General features: G+C 41.5%; 1 protein-coding gene across 1 annotated transcript in view; it reads left to right on the top strand.

Moving 5' to 3' along the window:
• The window catches only part of LOC124553818 (serine/threonine-protein kinase Pink1, mitochondrial), a 120844-nt gene extending 97602 nt beyond the window's left edge, over positions 1-23242 (top strand). Inside the window, exons 7-10 of the mRNA XM_047127801.1 lie at positions 2060-2362; positions 10947-11054; positions 19203-19444; positions 22184-23242. Of these exons, the coding sequence (XP_046983757.1) occupies positions 2060-2362; positions 10947-11054; positions 19203-19394 (603 nt within the window). The 3' untranslated portion in view covers positions 19395-19444; positions 22184-23242. The remainder of the gene's footprint in view (positions 1-2059; positions 2363-10946; positions 11055-19202; positions 19445-22183) is intronic.
• The last annotated feature ends 290 nt before the right edge of the window (positions 23243-23532 follow it).

The raw sequence follows: 23532 nt of genomic DNA, 5'->3' as shown, positions 1-23532 counted from the left end.
TCTAGCCAATTTTTATTGTGCCATTGTGTCCTATTACGAAGGGTTCTTTTGCCCTGAACCCATTAATTCTAATATTCATTTCTCTGAAAAAGACTCAAGATTTGTGTTTCTTGAAAGCTGTGTTTCTTGAAAGCTGTGTTTCTTTCAAGTTTCTCATTCTATCTATTTCTCTTGGCATTTATGATCGTTTTACTAGCAATTTTTCTCACATTGTGGAAGTTCAGCCAGTCTTCTTGCTTTTTGCTGGATTGCCATTTCATCCATGCTTTTCTCCTGGTCTCAACTGCATTCTCACATTTATCCGTCCACCACTCGTGCTTCCTTTTCTTGTTGTAGTAGCCTGTCACACTGCCTCTTCTTCCATCATCATCATCATCATCATCATCATCTCTCTCTCTCTCTCTCTCTCTCTCTCTCTCTCTCTCTCTCTCTTCCAGTCACTCTGAACTACCATTCTCTTTGCATACTCTGCTCTGCTGCTCAGTGTTTTTTCAGAACTAGGTCGATTCTGTGAGTGTTTACGGTCCTACGTTTCCTTGCTCTGTCGTGTATCCATCTGCACTTTTATCTCAACAAGGTAGTGATCTGATTCCGTCCTGCTATTTTTCCTCGCTTTCGTGTTCATAATCTCTCTGTGATTCTTGTCACAGATTGCTACATGGTCTAGCTGTTTTTCCCCACTCCAGTTTCCAGGGCTGACCCACGTTGTTTTCTTGCTTGCCTCAGCTTTGTAATGGGTGGTCATTATTCTCATCTTGTGTCTCCTAAACAGGTTCCAGGTCCACTAATCTCTCGCCATTCTTGTCTGTTCTCTTGTGGGCTGTATAATTTCCCACAGGACCTCTAAACTTCCTTTCTGTGCCTAAAGTCATTAAAGTATATAAATAATCACCAAAATATTTTTTGTTGATTATTTTGCACAGCTTTTGTAAGTTGTAGAAATGACAATATGCAGCACCTTAAGCTGCTGTTCAATTTATCCCTAATTTAATTGCATGAGCGATTTTAGCTAAAGACCATTACTCAGCTCAGATTTTTGCTATCAGTTACATATGAAAAAAATGTCAAAAATATGTTTTTTTAATGTAATACCATTAGTCATCCATAGATAGATGCATGGATTGTTGTCTGTAATTGACACTGCAAGCATTTACCTCTGTATGACTAAACGTTATGTACAAATATTATATTTTTGACATGTTACGTACGTAATGCTTGCTGTCGACAAAAATCCGTTTTGGATAATGGTGTTTAACCTAAACCTATGGCACGATAAAGAAGAAATTGAGCTGTAGCAGGTGTTGATGTCATTTCTGTAAGTATCCACTTGCAAAAAGTAAGTCGCATAATAATTTTTTTTGTTTGCTAGCAGTTACACGTTGGCAGTCCTGGTACCCAGTGAAATCTCTGTAGCCCAGTACATTACTGAAGTGCCTAGAGAAGCCAAAATGAACTATCCTTTATCAGTGGATGCGACATATTGCTTTGGAGCTCGATACTGTATTACGGCACGGGAATCTTGCTGTGTACCAGGGCTGCCAACTTTTTCATGAAACAAACATCTCCCACATGCTTTATTTGCAGCCCTCTGCCAATGCATTCACCTGTCTTTCCCCACTCCTCCATCTCCCTGTTGGCAGTCTAGTCCCTACACAGTTCATCAGACAGCGTTCGTCTCTCCTGTCCACCCGTACACTACTATCCCTTCCCCCTGCCTTCCCCCTCCCCACCCCCTCCAGACTGCTGCTTGCATCGCATGTGAGTTGCATTCTGACCCAAGCTGCTGGAGTTGGCAGGTGTGTGTGTGTGTGTGTGTGTGTGTGTGTGTGTGTGTGTGTGTGTGTGCGTGTTTTACTGTAAAAGTTGACTACTCACGTGAAGGTGTATTTTTAATATTTTTCAAATAAATCTGCTGGAACCACTTAAGTATTTTATTCATAACCTAATAGAAGTGACTTTTTGGATAGACACTGTTTTAGATGTGATCAGCCTGATTTTTGTCGTTTTACTGTATGTCTGGTATCACGAGGTGGGAACAAATGCGTCTCTTTGCCCGCAGGTGGCCTGCGCGAGGGTAGGCCCGTTCTCCAGCATCTCGTACCGCAAGTCGGATGCGTGGGCGTGTGGCGCCCTGGCGTACGAGCTGTTCTGCGGTGGTCGCAATCCCTTCTATTCGAACTGGGCGCCGGTCGAGTCGGAAAGTGGCGGAGGAGGCGACGGAGGCGGAGGGGAGACCGCGAAGGAGCTGCCGGCGCTGAAGAGCCGCAGCTACCGCGAGGAGCAGCTGCCTCCGCTGCCGGCCAACGTTCCGCCCCTCGTCGCTGCCGTTGTGGCCGGCCTGCTCGTGCGCGCGCCCCACAAGGTCTGTACCGAACTCGGGCCGAATGGTGACGCCTTTTTTCTCTTACACTTGTTAGGCTGAGGTGCACTCCCTGCATTTATCAAAGAGCCATTTGAAACAGTGAGGATGCTTTTAACACGGAATGACTCGAAACGAACAGAATGGTCTGGTATTCTAAATCCACAACTGGTTGCTGACGTGCTGGCAATGCACCTGTCACACAAGTCTGAAATGACAAAATAAGGCCTCAAATGACGCAAACGCTTTGCCATCTGCCACTCATCGTGCTGCGAAGGCAGATCCACCGCATTGGGTGCACTAGGAGGTGCCCCGGAAGCAGAGCCAGTGGCCAAAACAAGTGACACCTGAGGTTTCCCGTGCGATGTGTCAGATTCTTCACCACCTTTGCACCCCGAGGTAGCAGCATGAAGGTGACTGACTGTAGCCGAAAGCACATTCAACTGTTCGCGAACTGCAGACAGCTCCTCCTGGGTCCACACACAACATGCGCACATCCTAACCATCCTAGCATGACTAAGAGAAGAAGTGAACTATAAAAACAGACAGAATTCTAGATATGCAACTCACAACCCTCCTGATGTGTCACCAATGGATGCTAATACATTGATGAGCTATATACCGTATTTACTCGAATCTAAGCCGCACTCAAAACTAAGCCGCACCTGAAATTTGAGACTCTAAATTCAAGGGGAGAGAAAGGCTTTAGACTGCACCTCCAAATCGAAACAAAGTTGGTCCATTGTAATACGAGACACAATTTAGGTCGAATGAATGACGATACAGCTACAGTAGTTTGGTTACAGTCGTAAGCTTAGCAGTTAAGCTTTACCAGGTAGCCATTGCTATGCCTCAGGCGCTCCGTCCGTATTTATACGGGTACCCTTCCTTTTTCATGTGCTTCGTCTGGTTTGAATTGATTGCTTATTTTTCTTTGATCTGATAAGTGCCATGCTCTTTGCTATAGGTGTTTACGTCACTCTAAGCTGAAAATGCATTACTGTACTGTGTCATGCATTGTTTCTTCACATTCTGACAATGAGTGTTTACGGCCTGTCGCCGCTCGCGGCATGGCTTGCTTTTGTGTGCGCTACCACCGCTTACAATTAAAAAACAAAGAAAAAAAAAGAGAGAGGAATCATCTCATTAGCGAAACAATGGCAAGACACTGCTATTTGTTGTTACTTACACTGCTGCTTTCTTTGATAACGATCAACAAGAACCAAATAATAGACTGCATATGATAGATGATGTTCTGAACGAGAGTTTAGCGAAAATTTTTCTTCGTTTGAAAATCTTTGCAGGCGCCTCTTTAGTACATTACATTCTGCACAGAAATTAGTCACCTTAAATTTAAAAATCTAGTCAATTGCCTTGCTTCATTTCTAACTGTATCACTATTAGGCATAAGTATAATACGAATATAAACGTGACATGATATGTATATTCTTCCGCATTTGCTGTTGTCTCACTGTAGTTTCGTAGTTTATTGGGCAGACAGGATTTAAATGAGATAGCAGCAAACACAAAACACTACTTGGCAAAATGTTTATATTCATATTATTCTTATGGTGAGAGAATACTGCATGTGATTCACAGTTCATAAAAGTTCATATTAGCAACCACCTCTTCTCACAGGTAAGAAAAAATTCAGACTGTAGAGTTGGCCATATTGACGAACATCCAGAACAGTCTTGCCAGTCGGTTCTTCGTAGTACATTGAAATGCTGCTACATTCGAAGATGAACAATACGGAATTTGTATTTACTTCGTTGGATAATGTATGAAAATGCAGTGGTTCAAACTCGTGGCAGAGAAAAAAGCTCGTCTTCCACCTTTTTTTAAATTTATTTACTGACGCAGAGGTTTTGGTGCCAGTATTTATCTTTGTGCCTGCAAAGCATACCTGTGTAGCGCTACATGTATTTGACGGCAGAAGTTAGTTGTGGTGGCACCTACCAACATTTTTCAAAACTTCCGCTTGCATTGCACTCGATTGTAAGCCGCAGACAGATTTTTGGATTACAAAAACCGGAAAAAAAGTGGCTTAGATTCGAGTAAATACGGTAGCTGGCTGTTCATTGAGGAACTATTGCACTACGGACTGAGGGAATTTACACTTACGAAAATGCGAGATTAATCATCTTAAACAGAGAAACACAAACAAAATTTAAGAAATGTACAATGAGGAAAACATGGAAAAAGATAAATACTTAACTTGCTGCTCTCTAGTTTTACTCGTACTCGAATATCAGACAGGAGTTGGAGGTGTTGTGCACGCCTTGCAGTGGCAACACGGGCAGATCGGCATGGCTGAACAGAGACAAAAAGAAGGGGGAGAAGTACGAGGTGGACTCCCTGCATTAATCGAAGAGCAATTTGAAACAGTGAGGATGCTTTTAACACTTTTGCTGCTACGGACGTGCTCCTTGCATTCTGTGCTGAGTGCGGCTTTGTTATGGCTGTACTGCTCATAAGTGCTGCTACCTGTGCTGAGAGATGGCATTCTGACTGCTACAAAATACTTATTGTCCAATTTTAAGAAAACTATTAGGTGAAAATAAACTATTTTTTCACATCTAACAGTCTGATACGTTTGCTCAATAAAGGAGTGAGTTTCTTTTCAGTATTAATTATAGTTATTGTGCTGCATCAAATTAAGTAAAACATTGTGTGAAATTTTGAAGAATTTGCTGAGGTAAAAATGCATTGAGTAAACTTTGTACATGGTTGATTTTAACTCATACGTAGCAGTGTATGAAATGTAGGTAAGGTAATGAAATTTTATTTAAAATTAAGAGCAGAACGATGTTTCATTTTGTTCTTGTGTTACTGATTTTTATATCTGCACGTCATGTATCGTGTAATCATAACAATCGTCATTTTCGTAAATAGTTTAAGATATTGAAGTGAGGTGAGGTTGCTGCAAGTGATGGCATGGAAAGAAGTGCATATGTTCTATGATAAATACTCAAAACATTTTTACTGACAGAGATATGGAAGTACACTACACGATCAAAAGTATCTGGACACCCCCCAAAGCATACTTTTTTTCATATTAGGTGCATTGTGCTGCCACCTACTACCAGGTACTCCATATCAGTGACCTCAGCAGTCATTAGACATTGTGATAGAGCACAACGGGTTGCTCCGTGGAACTCGCAGACTTCGAACGTGGTCAGGTGATTGGGTGTCACTTGTGTCATACATCTGTACGTGAGATTTCCACACCCCTAAACATCCCTAGGTCCACTGTTTCTGATGTGATAGTAAAGTGGAAACATGAAGGGACACGTACAGCACAAAGGCGTACAGGCCGATCTCGTCTGTTGACTGACAAAGACCACTGACGGTTGAAAAGGGTCATAATGTGTAATAGGCAGACATCTATCCAGACCATCACACAGGAATTCCAAAGTGCATCAGGATCCACTGCAAGTACTGTGACAATTAGACGGGAGGCGAGAAAACTTGGATTTCATGGTCGAGTGGCTCATAAGCCACACATCATACTGGTAAATGCCAAGCGACGCCTCGCTTGGTGTAAGGAGCATAAACATCGGAAAAGTGAACAGTGAAAAAATGTTGTGTGGAGTGACAAACTGTGGTACACAATGTAGCGATCCAATGGCAGGGTGTGGGTATGGTGAATGCCCGGTGAACATCATCTGCCAGCGTGTGTAGTGCCGACAGTGAAATTCGGAGACGTTGGTGTTGTGGTGTGTTTGTGTTTTTCATAGAGTGGGCCTACACCCCTTGTTGTTTTGCGTGGCACTATCACAGCACAGGCCTACATTGATATTTAAGCAGCTTCTTGCCTCCCACTGTTGAAGAGCAATTCGGGGTTGTTGATTGCTTCTTTCAACACGATCGAGCACCTGTTCATAATGCATGGCCTGTGGCAGAGTGATTACACAACAGTAACATCCCTTTAATGGGCTTACCTGCAGAGAGTCCTGACCTGAATCTTATAGAACACCTTTGGGATGTTGTCGAACGCCAACTTCGTGCTAGGCCTCACTGACCGATATCGATACCTCTCGTCAGTGCAGCACTCCGTGAAGAATGGCCTGCCATTCCCCAAGAAACCTTCCAGGACCTGATTGAACGTGTGCCTGTGAGAGTGGAAGCTTTCATCAAGGCTAAGGGTGGGCCAACACCATATTGAATTTTAGCAGTACTGAAGGAATGCACCACAAACTTGTAAGTAATTGTCAGCCAGGTGTCCGGATACTTTTGATCACGTAGTGTAACTTGCCCACAACAATGAGAGGTTGACAGAACGGGATACAAAAAAATGTCCTTGCCACCTAGGGAGTGGCAGAGCATGAAGAGTTAACTCATCCACATCAGCTAAAGGGTTAATAAACACTTCTTCAGTGCCTTCATAGGAAAAGTTATTCTTGCATATTTTCAGTGTGCATATACACTTAATCCAGTCTTCCACTTTGGCATTGTCAGTTCATTTCTGTGGAAAAAACTGTACATGTTTAATTCCTAATTTGGAATTTCTGGATGCTATCTTTCCTTTCACTAGTGTCCACACAGTTTCTGTCAGCCTCACACCCTGATTGCCTATTTCTTGTGCTAAGATGTCAGGTTCCAATTTATTGTAAAGGTCCTTGCACTGGATGTCATGTGTTTGTGTCTTGAAACTCGAACACCATAACTAGCAGATAAAAATAGCAGTACTACATGATGTAAATCATTGCTGTCTGCGTGCTATAGACTGCTGTACAGTGATCGTATAAGCGAATGGTGGGTAGTGATACAGGTGCAAATCCATGCCGGTAACAGTACTGCCACATAAATTTTGTTGACAATACATGTTTGTTTGGTAGTTGTTGCTTGTTAAGATGCAACCTGAACACTGGCAGTCACGTGTACACGAGCCAGACTAGGTGCAAGGCATCTCGTTCGCACTTGGGAATTGAGGAAGGACAGAAAAGGGTAGGAGATTAGAATTTCTCTGGGTTAAATAATCCAAACATAGATCTTTTTCTGGTGTAAAATTGCTTAACGTCAATACAATTTATTTACTTGTGCTGTATAGTGCCCTCATCTTGGGGACAAATGAATATCTTTCAACTAGTGTTGATTTTCTCTGCTTCTAGCAGCACCAGCAAAATTGTTAAGTCATCGTGGATAAGCTGTACTTTCTCACTTGTTGCCTCAGTGTCAGTAGTGTAGTTTTTTTGGTAAGTCGATTGTACGTCATGCACTCCCCTTCTCATTCATTGCTATATTCTTTACTTCTCATCTTCCACTAGCATGTATGGCTTTTGTGAATTACGCATTAAATACTCGATAATGGAACAGGCTCGCTTTATAGTCTGTTACATTTTTTGTGCCACCTGTTCCGAATCTGCGATCTGCCTGCATTGGCTTGTTTGCACATTCATGATATGTGTGGGTGGATTTCAGCAGTTCTGCTCAAAACCTGCAGCTCTTTGTCCCTGTGTTGAGTGGTTGTCATGTCTGTACAATTTTCTGTACAGCCGTGAATTGCACGGACATATCGTATTGTGTCAGTTGGCTTTAATAATGACTTTATCTTAATTGGGGCGGGTGTGGACTTGGAGAAAGTGAGGCCTCTTAGCCTCTCTTCCCAGAATGTCTTCATTCTTTCATTTATCTCCCCCTCAGAAATGCAATGTATGAAACTCCTTTTTAGTGGCTTCTGTTCAAACGATCTTGTGCCATTGACTTTGCTTCCGAATTCTTCAGTTTGCGCCATCTCCAGTTTAATTCCAGTTTCTTGTGCGTCTCATTTGACTTCTTGTACCCACTCAGAGGTGGATTTTAGTGCTGTGGCGAAATTGAAGATCTTTTTGCTCATTCAGTTTTCATCCATTCTTACTACGTGTCCATAAAATTTCACTTGTTGTCATATTCTGTCTGTGATCTTTCCGGTGTACTTGTAGAGCTCCTAGTTTTCCTTATTCTTCAGAGTCACATCAGTAATCTTATGGGATCCCAGGAATTTCCTGGGCGTCTTCCTTTCCTTTCCTTTCCTTTTTTATTTAAAATAGCTCCATCCAGTTTTATAATTGTATTGCAACACCCAGCTTTGTCCTCAAAAGATATTGCTTATTAATTGTATCTGTTCTGTGTTAGTTTAAGTGAGGGGTAATTTTCTAGCTCTCTGTTGATTGCCTCTTCATCTGGTCCATTTGGTTGGATCCATTCTCCTAAGTGGTTGAATGATTCTCCCCTCTTTTAATTGTTAAACCATTTTTGTGAAAATTCAGCCAGTGGTTTTAGTATTTCTGTTTAGTGAAAGTAAGCAGTTTCATAGAAATGTTTTTCCTTTTTAACCTTCCCAAACTTATCCCTCTCTCCTCCTCGATGAAGGAACTATCAGTTTGAAAGTTTCATTAATATGAGGTCTGTTCAAAAAAATTCTGGAACTTCGTCCACAAAATTTTTCTGTTCTTACATTTTACTTATGGTGTATAGTCTCCTTCGAAATACTCTCCTTCACAATTGATACATTATTCCCAATGCTATTTCCACTTCTGGAAGCAGTCTTGGTATGCCTCTTGCTGGATCGAGCAAAGCACAGTTTCTGAATTTTCTTTTATCTCTTCTACCGTTGCAAACTGTCATCCTTTCAACAGGCTTTTTTACTTTGGAAATTAAAAGAAAAAGTCAGTAGGGGCCAGGTCCAGAGAATACGAAGGATGAGGCAGCACAGTGATTTGGTTTTTTGTGCAATAGTCACACATCAACAGGGATGAATGTGTGGGTGTGTTGTCCTGATGCAAGAGCCGTGAATTGTCTTGCCCAATTTCAAACCATTTCCTTGTCACATTTTCTCGCAGGCATCGCAACACTTCATGATACTACCATCGATTAACAGTTTGTTCCTGTGGCACGAATTCGTGTTGAACTAATCCTTCAAATTCAAAGAAAACTGTTAACCTGATCTGACAAACATTTTGTGGTCTTAGAGACACTTTCCCACCCATTGTGAAGATTGAACCATGGTCTCAACATAACTGTAGACGCATGTTTCATCACCAGTTATGATTCTCTTAAGGAATATCTCATTCTCATTTGTGCAATCCAAAAGCTCTTTACAGGCTGCAAGGCGAAGAGTTTCTCATCTTGGCAGCAGCATGATGCATTGCAAGATGCTGTATCAGGATTTCATGATACGATCCAACTGAAATGTTACATTCTTCTGCTCTCTGTTGGACAGTCTGTCTTCGATTGGCACACACAATTTCATTGACATTCTTCACATAAGCATCATTGGTAGACGGCCAAGGACATCCTGAACGAGAATCATCTTTAACTTCTGTCTGGCCATTTTTAAAACGTGTGAACCGTTCGTAACAGAGTACAGCTTTAGCACTCATCACTGTAGGCTTCCTGCATTATTTTGTGTGTCTTTTAAGGATTTCTCAATTTTCACGCAAAATTTAAGGCACGTGCATTGCTTCTCCAACTCTGCTGTCTCGAAATTCGCAAACTGTGCAACGCAATGTTCTACTCAGTGTAGCACTGAACAATAACTAACAGCCATACAACAATGAAACTTCAGACAGTTACACATTAAACACAGACGTGCAGGGACGTAAACCACATTTCATTCTAACACACCATTGGCACGAAATTTCGAATGTTCTGGAATTTTCTGAGGCTACCTCATGTATGTATTTCATGTGTGTATCTGTGGTACTGACACTGGGCATGAAGTAATGGACCATCCTGCAATTCGGTCTGTCAAGTAATTAATGCTTACATGTGTAAAATATACTACCACATGAATATTGTTGTGTAAAATAAGTTAAATTAATTTGTTTTCACAAAGTTGGACTCATATGATTGAGTATAATAATTATTCCAATGCAAAGGTCAGACCTGTACACAGTATTAATGGAATATCATTCTAGAGGCTAATTTAATGAAATTCTGGGATGTCTAACTACTTCCCCTTATATCTTCTGATTACAGCTTTAAAAATTCCGAGTTGGAGTCATGATTTCCAGTTCAGTGGCATACAAAAATAACTGACGAAATGCCCTTCCTTGCAAAGATGATGAAATTACCCAGTTTCTCATTTACTATTAACATGTATGATCACATTTTTGATTTGGTCTCAAAGGGACTGACTGCATACAAAAGCATTCCAGTCCTGACTCATTGATGTAGTAGTCATAGGATACTAAACTTTTTTGTTCTGTGGAGTGCACAATTTTATATTTATGAACATTTTATAGCAGGTTACCAGTCCTTGCAGACCGTTGATGCCTTATTAAAATTCCACATTGCTACATTCCAAACTTTACTACTCTTAGTGATTTTTGCTGAACCTTACATTAATTTACATTCCACAGTTAATGTCGATTGTATGTTCTTGCACTTTGCTCCGAGACTGGGATTGCAGTTATCGGTTGCAGTAAATAGTATAAAAAAATATTTCCAGTTGTCGAGTGTGACAAAAGTGTTCAGTTGCCGATTCTCAGTTGCCGAGTCTCCGGCACCAATGTCGGAGGGTCGACTGTCGGACGATTTTTGTGAAATTGGAAGGTAGCGACATTACATAGCAACGTCCTGCAACTGTGGATTGGTGTTACAGAGACTGAGTGCCGAGATGGCGGCGACGATCCTGCAGCTGCACCTGTGGGCTCCCAGCAGCTGGCTGGGCGGTGGCGAGGAGGGCCCGCAGAAGCCGACCAGCAACGAGGTGAGTACAGCCCCGGCTGCCACCTGGCTCATCTGAAACTGGTCCACAGAATGCACTGTAAGGCAAAAGAATGGCACCACAGAGGAGTTCTGTCAATGGAACGGAAGTGGGTTGACGTGATGTACATGTACAGGCAAATGACTACAATTTCAGAAAAATAGAATGATTTATTCACAAATTGAGCCAGTCAGTAATGCGCCGGTCCACCTCTAGCTCTTATGCTAGCAATTATTTGGCTCGGCATCGGTTGAGAGACTATTTGGATGTCCTCCTGAGGTACATCGTGTGAAATTCTGTCCGATTGTTGTGTTAGATCGTCAGAATCACTAGTTGGTTGGGGGGCCGTGCCAATAGTGCTACAAATGTTCTCAACTGAGGAGAGATCTGAAGACCTTGCTGGCTGAGGCAGGATTTGGGTGAGCATTATGATACGCAGCAGAAACTCACGATGTGCAGGTGGGCATTATCTTACTGAATGTAATCTCGGGACAGCTCGCTGTGAAAGGCAACAAAACGAGGCACAGAATATTGTCCACATACCACTGTACTGTAAGGGTGCCACGTGTGAAACCAAAGGGGTCCCGTTGTGGAATGAAATGGCACCCCAGACCTCGACTCTGGGTTGTCGGGCTGTACGTCGTGTGGCAGTCGGGTCGGTATCCCACTGCCGTCCGGGGCATCTTCGCTGGTCATCGGGACTCAGTTTGAAGTGGGATGCATCATAGAAGACAGTCCTACTCCAGTCAATGAGATTCCAAGCTGAATGTGCCCGACACCCCTGCAGATGGGGTTGTCGGTGTAGAGAGGTCAGTGGTGGTCCAGGCCAAGGGATGCTGTGTGCTCAGCCATTGTTCTGTGAGCCGCCTTTTAATGGTACAGTAGAGCGTCGATTATCTGAAGTAATTGGGGGCATGGGTGTTCGGAAAACTGGTTTGTTAGGATAATTGAACTGTACATGTTTATTTGCCAAAAAGAAGTACTGTACAGCACATTTATTCATAAAAACAAGCATCTCTTTTAGTATTACAAAGTAACATTTGGAATACATTTCACATACATTTTCTCAGCATGTTATAGTCTTAGGTGGAGATTTCAATTTACCAGATATAGACTGGGACACTCAGATGTTTAAGACGGGTGGTAGGGATAGAGCATTGAGTGACATTATACTGAGTGCACTATCCGAAAATTACCTCGAGCAATCAAACAGAGAACCGGCTCGTGGAGATAACATCTTGGACCTACTGATAACAAACAGACCCGAACTTTTCGACTCTGTATCTGCAGAACAGGGAATCAGTGATCATAAGGCCGTTGCAGCATCCCTGAATATGGAAGTTAATAGGAATATAAAAAAAGGGAGGAAGGTTTATCTGTTTAGCAAGAGTAATGGAAGACAGATTTCAGACTACCTAACAGATCAAAACGAAAATTTCTTTTCCGAAACTGACAATGTTGAGTGTTTATGGAAAAAGTTCAAGGCAATTGTAAAATGCGTTTTAGACAGGTACGTGCCAAGTAAAACTGTGAGGGACGGGAAAAACCCACCGTGGTACAACAACAAAGTTAGGAAACTACTGCGAAAGCAAAGAGAACTTCACTCCAAGTTTAAACACAGCCAAAACCTCTCAGACAAACAGAAGCTAAACGATGTCAAAGTTAGCGTAAGGAGGGCTATGTGTGAAGCGTTCAGTGAATTCGAAAGTAAAATTCTATGTACCGACTTGACAGAAAATCCTAGGAAGTTCTGGTCTTGTGTTAAATCAGTAAGTGGCTCGAAACAGCATATCCAGACACTCCGCGATGATGAAGGCATTGAAACAGAGGATGACACGCGTAAAGCTGAAATACTAAACTCCTTTTTCCAAAGCTGTTTCACAGAGGAAGACCGCACTGCAGTTCCTTCTCTAAATCCTTGCACAAACGAAAAAATGGCTGACATCGAAATAAGTGTCCAAGGAATAGAAAAGCAACTGGAATCACTCAACAGAGGAAAGTCCACTGGACCTGACGGGATACCAATTCGATTCTACACAGAATACGTGAAAGAACTTGCCCTCTTTCTAACAGCCGTGTACCGCAAGTATCTAGAGGAACGGAAGGTTCCAGATGATTGGAAAAGAGCACAGGTAGTCCCAGTCTTCAAGAAGGGTCGTCGAGCAGATGCGCAAGACTATAGACCTATATCTGTGACGTTGATCTGTTGTAGAATTTTAGAACATGTTTTTTGCTCGAGTATCATGTCGTGTTTGGAAACCCAGAATCTACTATGTAGGAATCAACGTGGATTCCGGAAACAACGATCGTGTGAGACCCAACTCGCTTTATTTGTTCATGATACCCAGAAAATATTAGATACAGGCTCCCAGGTAGATGCTATTTTTCTTGACTTCCGGAAGGCGTTCGATACAGTTCCGCACTGTCGCCTGATAAACAAAGTAAGAGCCTACAGAATATCAGACTAGCTGTGTGGCTAGATTGAAGAGTTTTTAGCAAACAGAACACAGCATGTTGTTATCAATGGAGAGACGTCTACAGACGTTAAAGTAACCTCTGGCGTGCCACAGGGGAGTGTTATGGGACCATTACTTTTCACAATATATATATAAATGACCTAGTAGATAGTGTTGGAAGTTCCATGCGGCTTTTCGCGGATGATGCTGTAGTATACAGAGAAGTTGCAGCATTAGAAAATTGTAGCGAAATGCAGGAAGATCTGCAGCGGATAGGCACTTGGTGCAGGGAGTGCCAACTGACCCTTAACATAGACAAATGTAATGTATTCCGAATACGTAGAAAGAAAGATCCTTTATTGTATGATTATATGATAGCTGAACAAACACTGGTAGCAGTTACTTCTGTAAAATATCTGGGAGTATGCGTGCGGAACGATTTGAAGTGGAATGATCATGTAAAATTAATTGTTGGTACGGCGCGTACCAGGTTGAGATTCATTGGGAGAGTCCTTAGAAAATGTAGTCCATCAACAAAGGAGGTGGCTTACAAAACGCTCGTTCGACCTATACTTGAGTATTGCTCATCAGTGTGGGATCCGTACCAGATCGGGTTGACGGAGGAGATAGAGAAGATCCAAAGAAGAGCGGCGCATTTCGTCACAGGGTTATTTGGTAACCGTGATAGCGTTACGGAGATGTTTAACAAACTCAAGTGGCAGACTCTGCAAGAGAGGTGCTCTGCATCGCCGTGTAGCTTGCTCGCCAGGTTTCGAGAGGGTGCATTTCTGGATGAGGTATCGAATATATTGCTTCCCCCTACTTATACCTCCCGAGGAGATCACGAATGTAAAATTAGAGAGATTAGAGCGCGCACGGAGGCTTTCAGACAGTCGTTCTTCCCGCGAACCATACGCGACTGGAACAGGAAAGTGAGGTAATGACAGTGGCACGTAAAGTGCCCTCCGCCACACACCGTTGGGTGGCTTGCGGAGTATAAATGTAGATGTAGATGTAGATGTAGAACATACAAAGGCAACTTCAGTAGGAATATATAGTATGTGGCAAGGTTTATTAAACAAAAATTATACATATTACATATGCATTTTACATGAACAATACACACAGTATACAAAATTAACATTTAAAAAAATTCTTTATTTTGGTCTGTCTAAGCAAGCCTACACGCTTACGAGCAGCTAAGTCACGTGAGAAGCTCTTCTTGGGGGCGCGCAATCCTTCAAACTGCGCGGAGCGGCACGCCTCAACTCTAAGCTGGCGCAGCTGTTGCTGTGAACAGCTTTGACACTGCCGCTACTTCTACTGCCAGTGCCAAGCCGACAGAAGTGTGTTGAAACACAGCGACTGGCGGCTCGGCCGGTCAGCAGCACCTCGTGAAGGCCACATTAGAAGCAATGTTCCGCCAGCGGTGGTCCAGTGCGGCGACTACTGTGGGAAACTTGGTTTGGGAGTGAGGGGGATGATGGACGGTAGGGTGGCAGAGTAACAGGTGCGAGCGAGTACAGAGTCCGGTTAAGCGGTCGTTCGGTTGACCGACATTCGGATAATCGACGCTGTACTGTACTTGCAGTCACTGAAGCACCAGTTGCATGTCGGACTAATGGTAATGGTGAATCCGGGGCTCTGCGTGCCTCTCTTGACAGTTGTTCGGTCGCCTCATTCTGTCATCTCTCTATGTCGACCACTCGTTTCTCGACATTGTGTTCAATCACAGTTTACCCGTTCCTCCCGGCACCGTCAAACAGTGGCATCGCTTGTATTCACGTCGAACGATTTGCCGATAACTCCGACCGGCTTCTCTGAATCGAACTATACGTCCTCTCTCAAATGCTGAAATCTGCGTACAGTGTTCTGTGTCTGTGAGGCATATTTACTGTCCAATTGAGTATGTGTAATGGAATTTGCAAAGATTTTATGCACTGGTATCGACGCATCCCGTTTACGACCCATGACAGCTGCACGGTGAAATTGCGTTACAGCTTCTCACATTCGTCCGTCAACTGCCAAAAGTTTACGGTTTTGCATCTTCCGTCAATATCTGTACAAATATAAATTTGTGACCAATTTGCATAAATCCTTCGTGGTGTGTCACATTTTTTATTTCCGATAATACCGATGCAGGATAGAGTGCGGTGCTCGATTTATCAAACTGAGGTGTGTGATGCAGCAGCAGTAGTGCTTTAAGTGTGCTGCTGTAGTTCTTCCATGGTGTGAGGACTATCTCAGTACACCTCATATTCAATTTGCCCACAGGTAAAGTGGCAGGGAAAGAGGAAAGAAGGTAGAGTTGGCCAGGAGACAGCACTGCCTCTGCTGATTGTCCTCTTTTTCACAGAGTGCCTCGTGCACTCGTGACGTTGTCACAGCAGTGCGTGTTACAGTTTCTGAATGTGCCAGTTAGTGTTAACAGTTTGATGAAAGAATTGTATTACAAAGTGGACACAAGAAACTGCACACCAAACAACAGTCTCAAGATTATGCAACAGCTCTTGGTAAAGTACTAATGGGAATTTTATGTGCCCTAGTGCCATGTGACTATAATACCAGTGAGTCACTTTTGGAATTGGCTAACTTGTACAAATATCTGGTGTAATACTTTGTAGTGATTAACACACGATCACATAGACTCAGTCTAGGGTAAAGCAGGTGATTGGTAGAATACTGGGGAAGTGCAATCATTCTACGAAGAAGATTGCTTACACGTCACTTGTGTGACCGGTTCTAGAATATTGCTCAAGTGTGTGGGATCTGTACCAAATAGGACTAACAGAGGATATTGAATGTATACAGAGAAGGACAGCACGAATGGTCACAGGTTTGTTTGTTCCGTACAAGAGTTACTGAAGCAACTGAACTGGCAGACTCTTGAAGATAGATGTAAACCACCCTGAGAATGTCTATTAACAAACTTTTGAGAACCGGCTTTAAATGACAATTCTAGAAATACGCTACAAACTCGTATGTATTGCTCTCATAGTGATTGTGTGGATAAGATTAGAATAATTATGGCACACACAGCAACATTCAGTCAGTCATTCTTCCTGCACTCCATATGTGAATGTAATGGGAAGAAACACTAATAACTGGTACAGTGGGACGCACCCTCTGTCATGCACTTCAGTGATTTGCAGAGTATAGATGTAGATCATGTGTGAGTCCCCAGGTTGAATTGCACCTGATATGAAGAAATGGAAAAAATTAGATTGCAGTAGTCCACATTCCATTTCACTAAGAAACCACTGACAGAATTCACATGCAAAAGTTTATCTGTAATCTCGTGCACAACAGCATCTACTGTGATGGCCAGGTCTTGTGTTCATCACGGAGAGGCTGTTTGTCACCAGTCTCATAAATATTTTTCTGGGTCAGTTTTATTTTGTCCGCTTTCTATCCTCAACACCCCCCCCCCCCCCCTCCCCCCATGAATTTTCAAGCAAGCCCATGAGAAAAATTGTGTCAAGATGGTTTTCGTATTCTACTGCTTACAATGAAGGGGAATCAATAGACTGAACCTTCACTCTCAAATCCCTGCCTGTATATGTCTATAATATGCGTTGATGAATAGTGATTGACATTAAATATTAATGTAGTGATAAGAGTTAGATACCAGTTTGTTACTGGCAATGGCAGTACTATCTTGTCTGTTGTAAAGACATGCTAATTTAGTAAATGTTTTGCTAAAGCTCTGGAATACAGTACCACGAGTGCCACCACCTAACAAGATTTTCTCAAACAGTTATATGAAACGAGGGTGCAAAATGTCAATACTTAGTATTTACCAAGTTCACTACTTGCTAATGGCGTATCGTGATAAAGAATGTTGTGTTTAAGTTTCTTATTGTTACTTAGGGTGCGTTTTAACAGTTCCTTCAACCCACATTAGATAGAACTGCCAAAAACAAATACCGTATTTACTCGAATCTACGCCGCACCTGAGAAATGAGACTTGAAATCAAGGGAAAAAAAATTTTCTGAATCTTAAGCCACACTTGAAATTTGAGACTCGAAATTCAAGGGGAAGAAAAGTTTTAGGCTGCATCTCCAAATCGAAACAAAGTTGGTCCATTGTAATATGAGACACAATTTAGGTCAAATTAATGACGATACAGCTACAGTAGTTTGGTTCGAGTCGTAAGCTTAGCAGTTAAGCTTTACCAGGTAGCCATTGCTATGTGTCAGGTGCTCCGTCTGTATTTATACGGGTACCCTTCCTTTTTCACGTGCTTCATCTGGTTTGAATTCATTGCTTATTTTTCTTTGATCTGATAAGTGCCGTTTTCTTTGTTATAGGTGTTTACGTCACTCAAAGCTGAAAATGCATTACTGTACTGTGTCATGCATTGTTTGTCGCATTCTGATAATGTGTGTTTACGGCCTGTCGCCTCTCGCGGCATGGCTTGCTTTTATGCACGCTACCGCCGCTTACAATTAAAGAGAGGAATCGTCTCATTAGCAAAACAATGGCAAGAGACTGCTATTTTTTGTTACTTACACTGCTGCTTTCTTTCATAATGATCAGCAAGAACCAAATAATAGACTGCGTATGATAGATGATGATCCGAATGAGAGTTTAGCGAAAATTTTTCTCCGTTTGAAAATCTTTGCAGGCGCCTCTTTAGTACATTACATCCTGCACAGAAATTAGAGTCACCGTAGATTTAAAAATCTAATCAATTACCGTGCTTCATTTCTGACTGTATCACTATTAAGCTTAAGAATAATACAAATATAAACATGACATGATATGTATATTCTTCCGCGTTTGCTGTTGTCTCACTCTAGTTTCGTAGTTTATTAGGCTGACAGGATTTAAATGAGATAGCAGCAAACACGAAACAATATATGGCAAAATGTTTATATTTGTATTATTCTTATGGTGAAGAGAATACTGCATGTGATTCACAATTCATAAAACTTCCTATTAGCAACTATCTCTTCTTGCAGGTAGGAAAAAATTCAGAATGTAGATTTGGCCGTATTGACAACCATCCCAACCAGTCTTGCCAGTCAAATTTTCATAGTACATTGAAGGCTGCTACATTCGAAGATGAACAATACGGAATTTGCATTTACTTTGTTGGATAATGTATGAAAATTTAGTAGTCGAACCTCGAACCTCGGGGCGGAGAAAAAAGGTCGTCTTCTTCTTCTTCTTCTTCTTCTTCTTCTTCTTTTTTTTTTTTTGATGCATAGGTTTTGGTGCCAATATTTATCTTTGTGCCTACAAAACATGCCTGTGTAGCGCTACATATATTCGACGGCAGAACTTAGTTGTGGGGGCGCCCACCAACATTTTTCAGAACTTCCGCTTGCTTACAAAAACCGGAAAAAAAGTGCGGCTTAGATTCGAGTAAATACGGTATTCTGAGACACAATTGAAAGGGACAACAATTCTCCAGTGCTCGATAGTAGCAGATTCGGAGCGTTCCCCACTATCAAAATTGTGAGCCACCTGTGATCAGGGGGAAGAAGGACGACGAATTTCGGCAGCAGTCGATGCTCGAGCAGTGGTAGTCAATTCGACTAGTGAAACTGGCAAATTTTGGCACCTCGTTCCAGCTTGGAGGTGTGGAACGCAAAGTTATAATGCGTCTCCTGTGCTAATGTATAATAAAGGAAACATTTATATAAAAAGGAAACATCGTTATGAAAAATCTTAAAAATTCGGTTGCAGATCCTGCAGTGGCTGCTGTGCCTGACGACAAAGGTGCTGTGCGAAGGCGGTCTGGGCCTGTGCGCCGTGGGCGGGCGGCGTACGCTGGCAGAGTACCGCCTCATCTCGGCACTGCTGTCGCGGGCCTCGCTGCACCAGATCAAGGCCGCCCTCGCGTGGGCGGTCGCCGCTGCAGTGCCTGAGCTGTACTAGCCGCACCATGCACTTCTGACGGTGGAACCGGAGACACTAGAGCTCGGAATGTGGGTATATTGCTCGAGTTGGAGATGTCGACCTGAAAATTGTAAAATTTTAATCTGTATCGGATCGTGAAACCCACAGGACACCAGTTGCGGAAGCCTGTGTACTTAACTTTTGTACGACTCTAATAAGCTGATCGAAACCGTCAGCGTGGCATTTAGATGCACCTGACCACTCGCTGTGAAATGCAGTATGTCACAGTTACTGGCAGGTTCGTCCGTTGCCGAGTGAGTTGCGATATCTGCCGATTCGAGCACACCGCTCGGATAGGGTGATTTCTGAGCTCTCGAGTATGGAACACTTGCTATTGGAGGCCAGCTGGCAGAAAAGCCTTTACAAATAAGTTAATTATGTTTCTTATGGCATATAAAAAGGGGCAGTATGGGAAAGATACGCATTTTCATAAAAATATTAAAACACTAAAAATTTATAATTTTAGGTGCTAATAAATTCTCACTTATTAAAATACTACGGGTTGCTATGTTTAGGTCAATGAAGTTCTCAGAGAAACTGAACACTTCAGCCCTGTCTGCAAAGGACCTCTTCGAGGGTACCGATTCCTACAACAGTCGGTACGAAGCCAGAGTACGAATCGCACACTGATAGAAGCTACAAACTACCCTCCGTCCCCTTAAAAAAGTTAAATCCTCCACAGATAGGGACAAAACATTTCATTTCTCCAGGAAAATCAACCCTGACATACTAACCTGGACTACTTTAAGTGTAATATTTCTGGCCACAAAACTTTAGGTTTAAAACTGATCAACTTTGTCAGGGATTTCCAAAACACATGGCCTGTGTTTGCACATATCCTCATAAATATGCTTCATATTTTCAAAAACAAAGTAGCATTTATGTTCTTGTGATTAGATGTATATATTTTTTAATTTATGACATCAGTTGCATACTCACTGAAACCCAGGATGTTGTTTCTTAATTGTGATATTTATCGTAGCGTCAGCAGTGACATCTGTAATGGCTTACTGTTATCAAAAACTGTAAAATATAACATTGTGTTAATACTGCATGTTTAATATGAGAAAAACTGGCAATTTTTAATCCACTCAAAACAAATCATACAGTACATAAGTTAAGAAAAAGTGTAATGACTTTAAATTGGGTTTAAATGTGAATTCCATTAGACTACAGCACAATTGTCTGGAACATTTTATTAACTGTGTCATGTCTGGCGGTGGAAGTTTACATTTTGCAGTTACAAATTTGATATCTGCATAGTTGTATGTGACCAGCTGAATCTGCTTTACACAGACTTTGTGCCCAACTGCACACTCGACACAGTTTAGCTGAAACCGCACAGCAGAATAAATGTCACCACGATCCTACAGCGACATTTTCCCAGCCCTGTGGCCTGTGGTTTGTTGGGCAATGGTTGCCTTGTGTTTGCTGTTCTATTGCGTGCTGCTGATTTCCTGTACTGATGGGTTTTTTAAACTAAAATGAACATCCTGTACTGATTGTTGTGGCTTACTTCAGATTTTGTGTGCTTTTATTCTGCTTTTTACAGATGTCAGGACATCTGTAAGAAAAGCTGAGCCTTCTAAGCATGTCACTGAAGTAGCAAAAAGAACAGCTTGTAACGAGACTACCACAACCTTTGTCGTGGATAGGCACTTGTAATGTCGATAGTATCATGAGCAATGTTTCACTCTACCTACACAAATCGATACCTAACCCACAATTAAGATCCAGTAATGAATAAAAGTTCTACGTACTAACACAATTTACTGCCAAGTCACAGCCTGTAAATGGATTTCGGGTGTAAACCATTCATTAACAGAGGATTGTGAGTTTAGAATAGCTAAATTTGCAAACAAAGTTGTGTTTATGTAAAGTGTGGCAGAAGTTGGTAACCATCACCTGATGGCTGTAGAGTACATACAAATGCGTACCTCACATAAATTGATAGCACGTGTGCTGATCATGGTATTGTGGTATCGTGCAACCGATAATTCATCAAATATAAATATTCGATTTCGAAAGTTTCTCACTAGAGTACTGTAAAAGAAATAGTCACTTAAACAGAGGATTGGCCAAAGCAAAATGGTTCTGACAACACACTGCCAGAAGGAAACTTTTCAGCAAGATTGCGCAAAAATGAAATTTATCTCCTTCTACAGTGTTCCAAAGTACTATAACCTCGGGAAGTACCTACCGCTATGCATTATTCTGTTATTGAATGATTGGAAAAGCTTCTAGTTCCTGCAATCCATTCAAAATTTTTAAGGACATTTCGTCATTTGTTTATTCTGACAAAAAATTAATAGAACTGCATATAATCATACGTGCTCGATAATGAAGAACTGTTTTGCACTTATGATATATTTCAAGTCTGTAGTGCCATGCTGCGTAGTGCCAAGATAGCAGCGACAGCACTCGTCATGTGCAGGCAAACACCCCCCCCCCCCCCCCCCCCTCCAACCTCCAACCCATGTTACAACTACGTAGTTATATTACCTTTTTCCTCCATTGTCACTGTCTCATTCTTCTTATTCTTTACATAACATCCATACCAGACATAGCATTAATTACAAAATTTCCACACAAAACAATATAAAAATGTTACTGTGTGTGTGAGGTGTACATGTGACATAGAGTTGTTTAGTTACAAGCTGTCCATGTTGTAGAAATGGAGATAGTCATTTCTATGTAACTTTTACTGTGTTTTTCATCTTTACTGAAACAATTATCACCTTCTGTATTGTTGTGATTTCCTTTTGCAGGGTGCTGTGTGGCTGTAGTTGTGCTTAAGAGCTTGAAAGTTAACACCATTGCCCTGCTTCGAACTTCAGTTAACTTATTTGTATTGATTGCTTTTGTTCCTTAGATTCTATCTGGTGAGAGTCTATACATGGCTGTGAATATTGTTAATGTTAACTTTTTCCTCTCCAAATGTAAGTTATTATATATATGGAATAGAATTGCAGGAGAAGTAGCCTCAAAGGGAGAACCTTGTGACTCCCTTTTCTTGTAAATGTTGAGGATCCACCGTTTTTATTTATCCCATGTTGAAATAATGAATTTGTTTCTCCATCTCTGCCGTCAGATTGTCAGAAGTGTGGATTCTTTTGACTGTTTGGTGATTGATTAGCACACTTATGTGACTTATTGTAGATAGTATTATTTGTGATATGATTCCACTTCATATTTTAGTTACATTAATTTCAGTATTTCAGAAAATACATGAGCTTTAGTAGCTGTTTTTTAGCTGAGATCTGCTACTGTAATTTCATCAGAGTGTGTGTGTGTGTGTGTGTGTGTGTGTGTGTGTGTGTGTGTGTGTGTGTGTGTGTAAATATATATAAGAAAATGCTTTAAGAACACTCTTAACACTTAAAACAAACCCATTAAAGGCTGATAAAATGGAAAAATATTTCAGGTGTGCTACTTACTTGTGAATCATTACTACAAATGTATGTTTTTATGCTGAATGTTCCTTTCTTGACAATTTTGAATTGTTAAAAATATGCATGTATGTAACACAAGAGTCATAGTAATATGTACTTAATACTGCACATTATCATAAGTAGCACTTTTATGTGACATGAGATGCAGTGGAATATTGTGTACTGAATAGTATGTTAATACTTGGTTTTCCTTGTGTGTTCTATGCTGTTCTTCCTTCTTTTTTCCTACTTTCATTGTCAGTTCAAAGAACAAGGTACAGTCTTGGTACACTTGACTGATGTACAGTACTATTTAATGTGTTACTTTGCTTGTAAAAATATATTTTCCCATGACTTTCATGTCAGAAAAGTGTAATAAAGCTATTTTTCTGTAAACGTGTTTTTTACTGCACAGTTATGACTTGCTGGCTGCAGCGTAAGAATAATTGACATTTTATTTCTTAAACAAATTTAGATTTTTTTCCACCCCTCCTCCTCCTCCCCCTCTTCCTGCAGTGACAGGATTGTGCCTTTTGGTATACGTGTGTACTTTTGCTAAAATTGTTAGAAAAAGAGCAGGAGGTCAAGAGATAATGAAGCAAACCATTTTCTGTTGTGTCTCTGTACGAGGGTTGGAACTTAAATAGTGGCGACTGTTTACTCACAACCGATACAAAAGAGTTACA

The sequence above is a fragment of the Schistocerca americana genome, chromosome 11 (assembly GCF_021461395.2).
Source record: "Schistocerca americana isolate TAMUIC-IGC-003095 chromosome 11, iqSchAmer2.1, whole genome shotgun sequence".
Classification (NCBI taxonomy): domain Eukaryota; kingdom Metazoa; phylum Arthropoda; class Insecta; order Orthoptera; family Acrididae; genus Schistocerca; species Schistocerca americana.
Note: the sequence above shows the minus strand (reverse complement) of the source record. Positions and strands in the feature narration are given on the sequence as shown.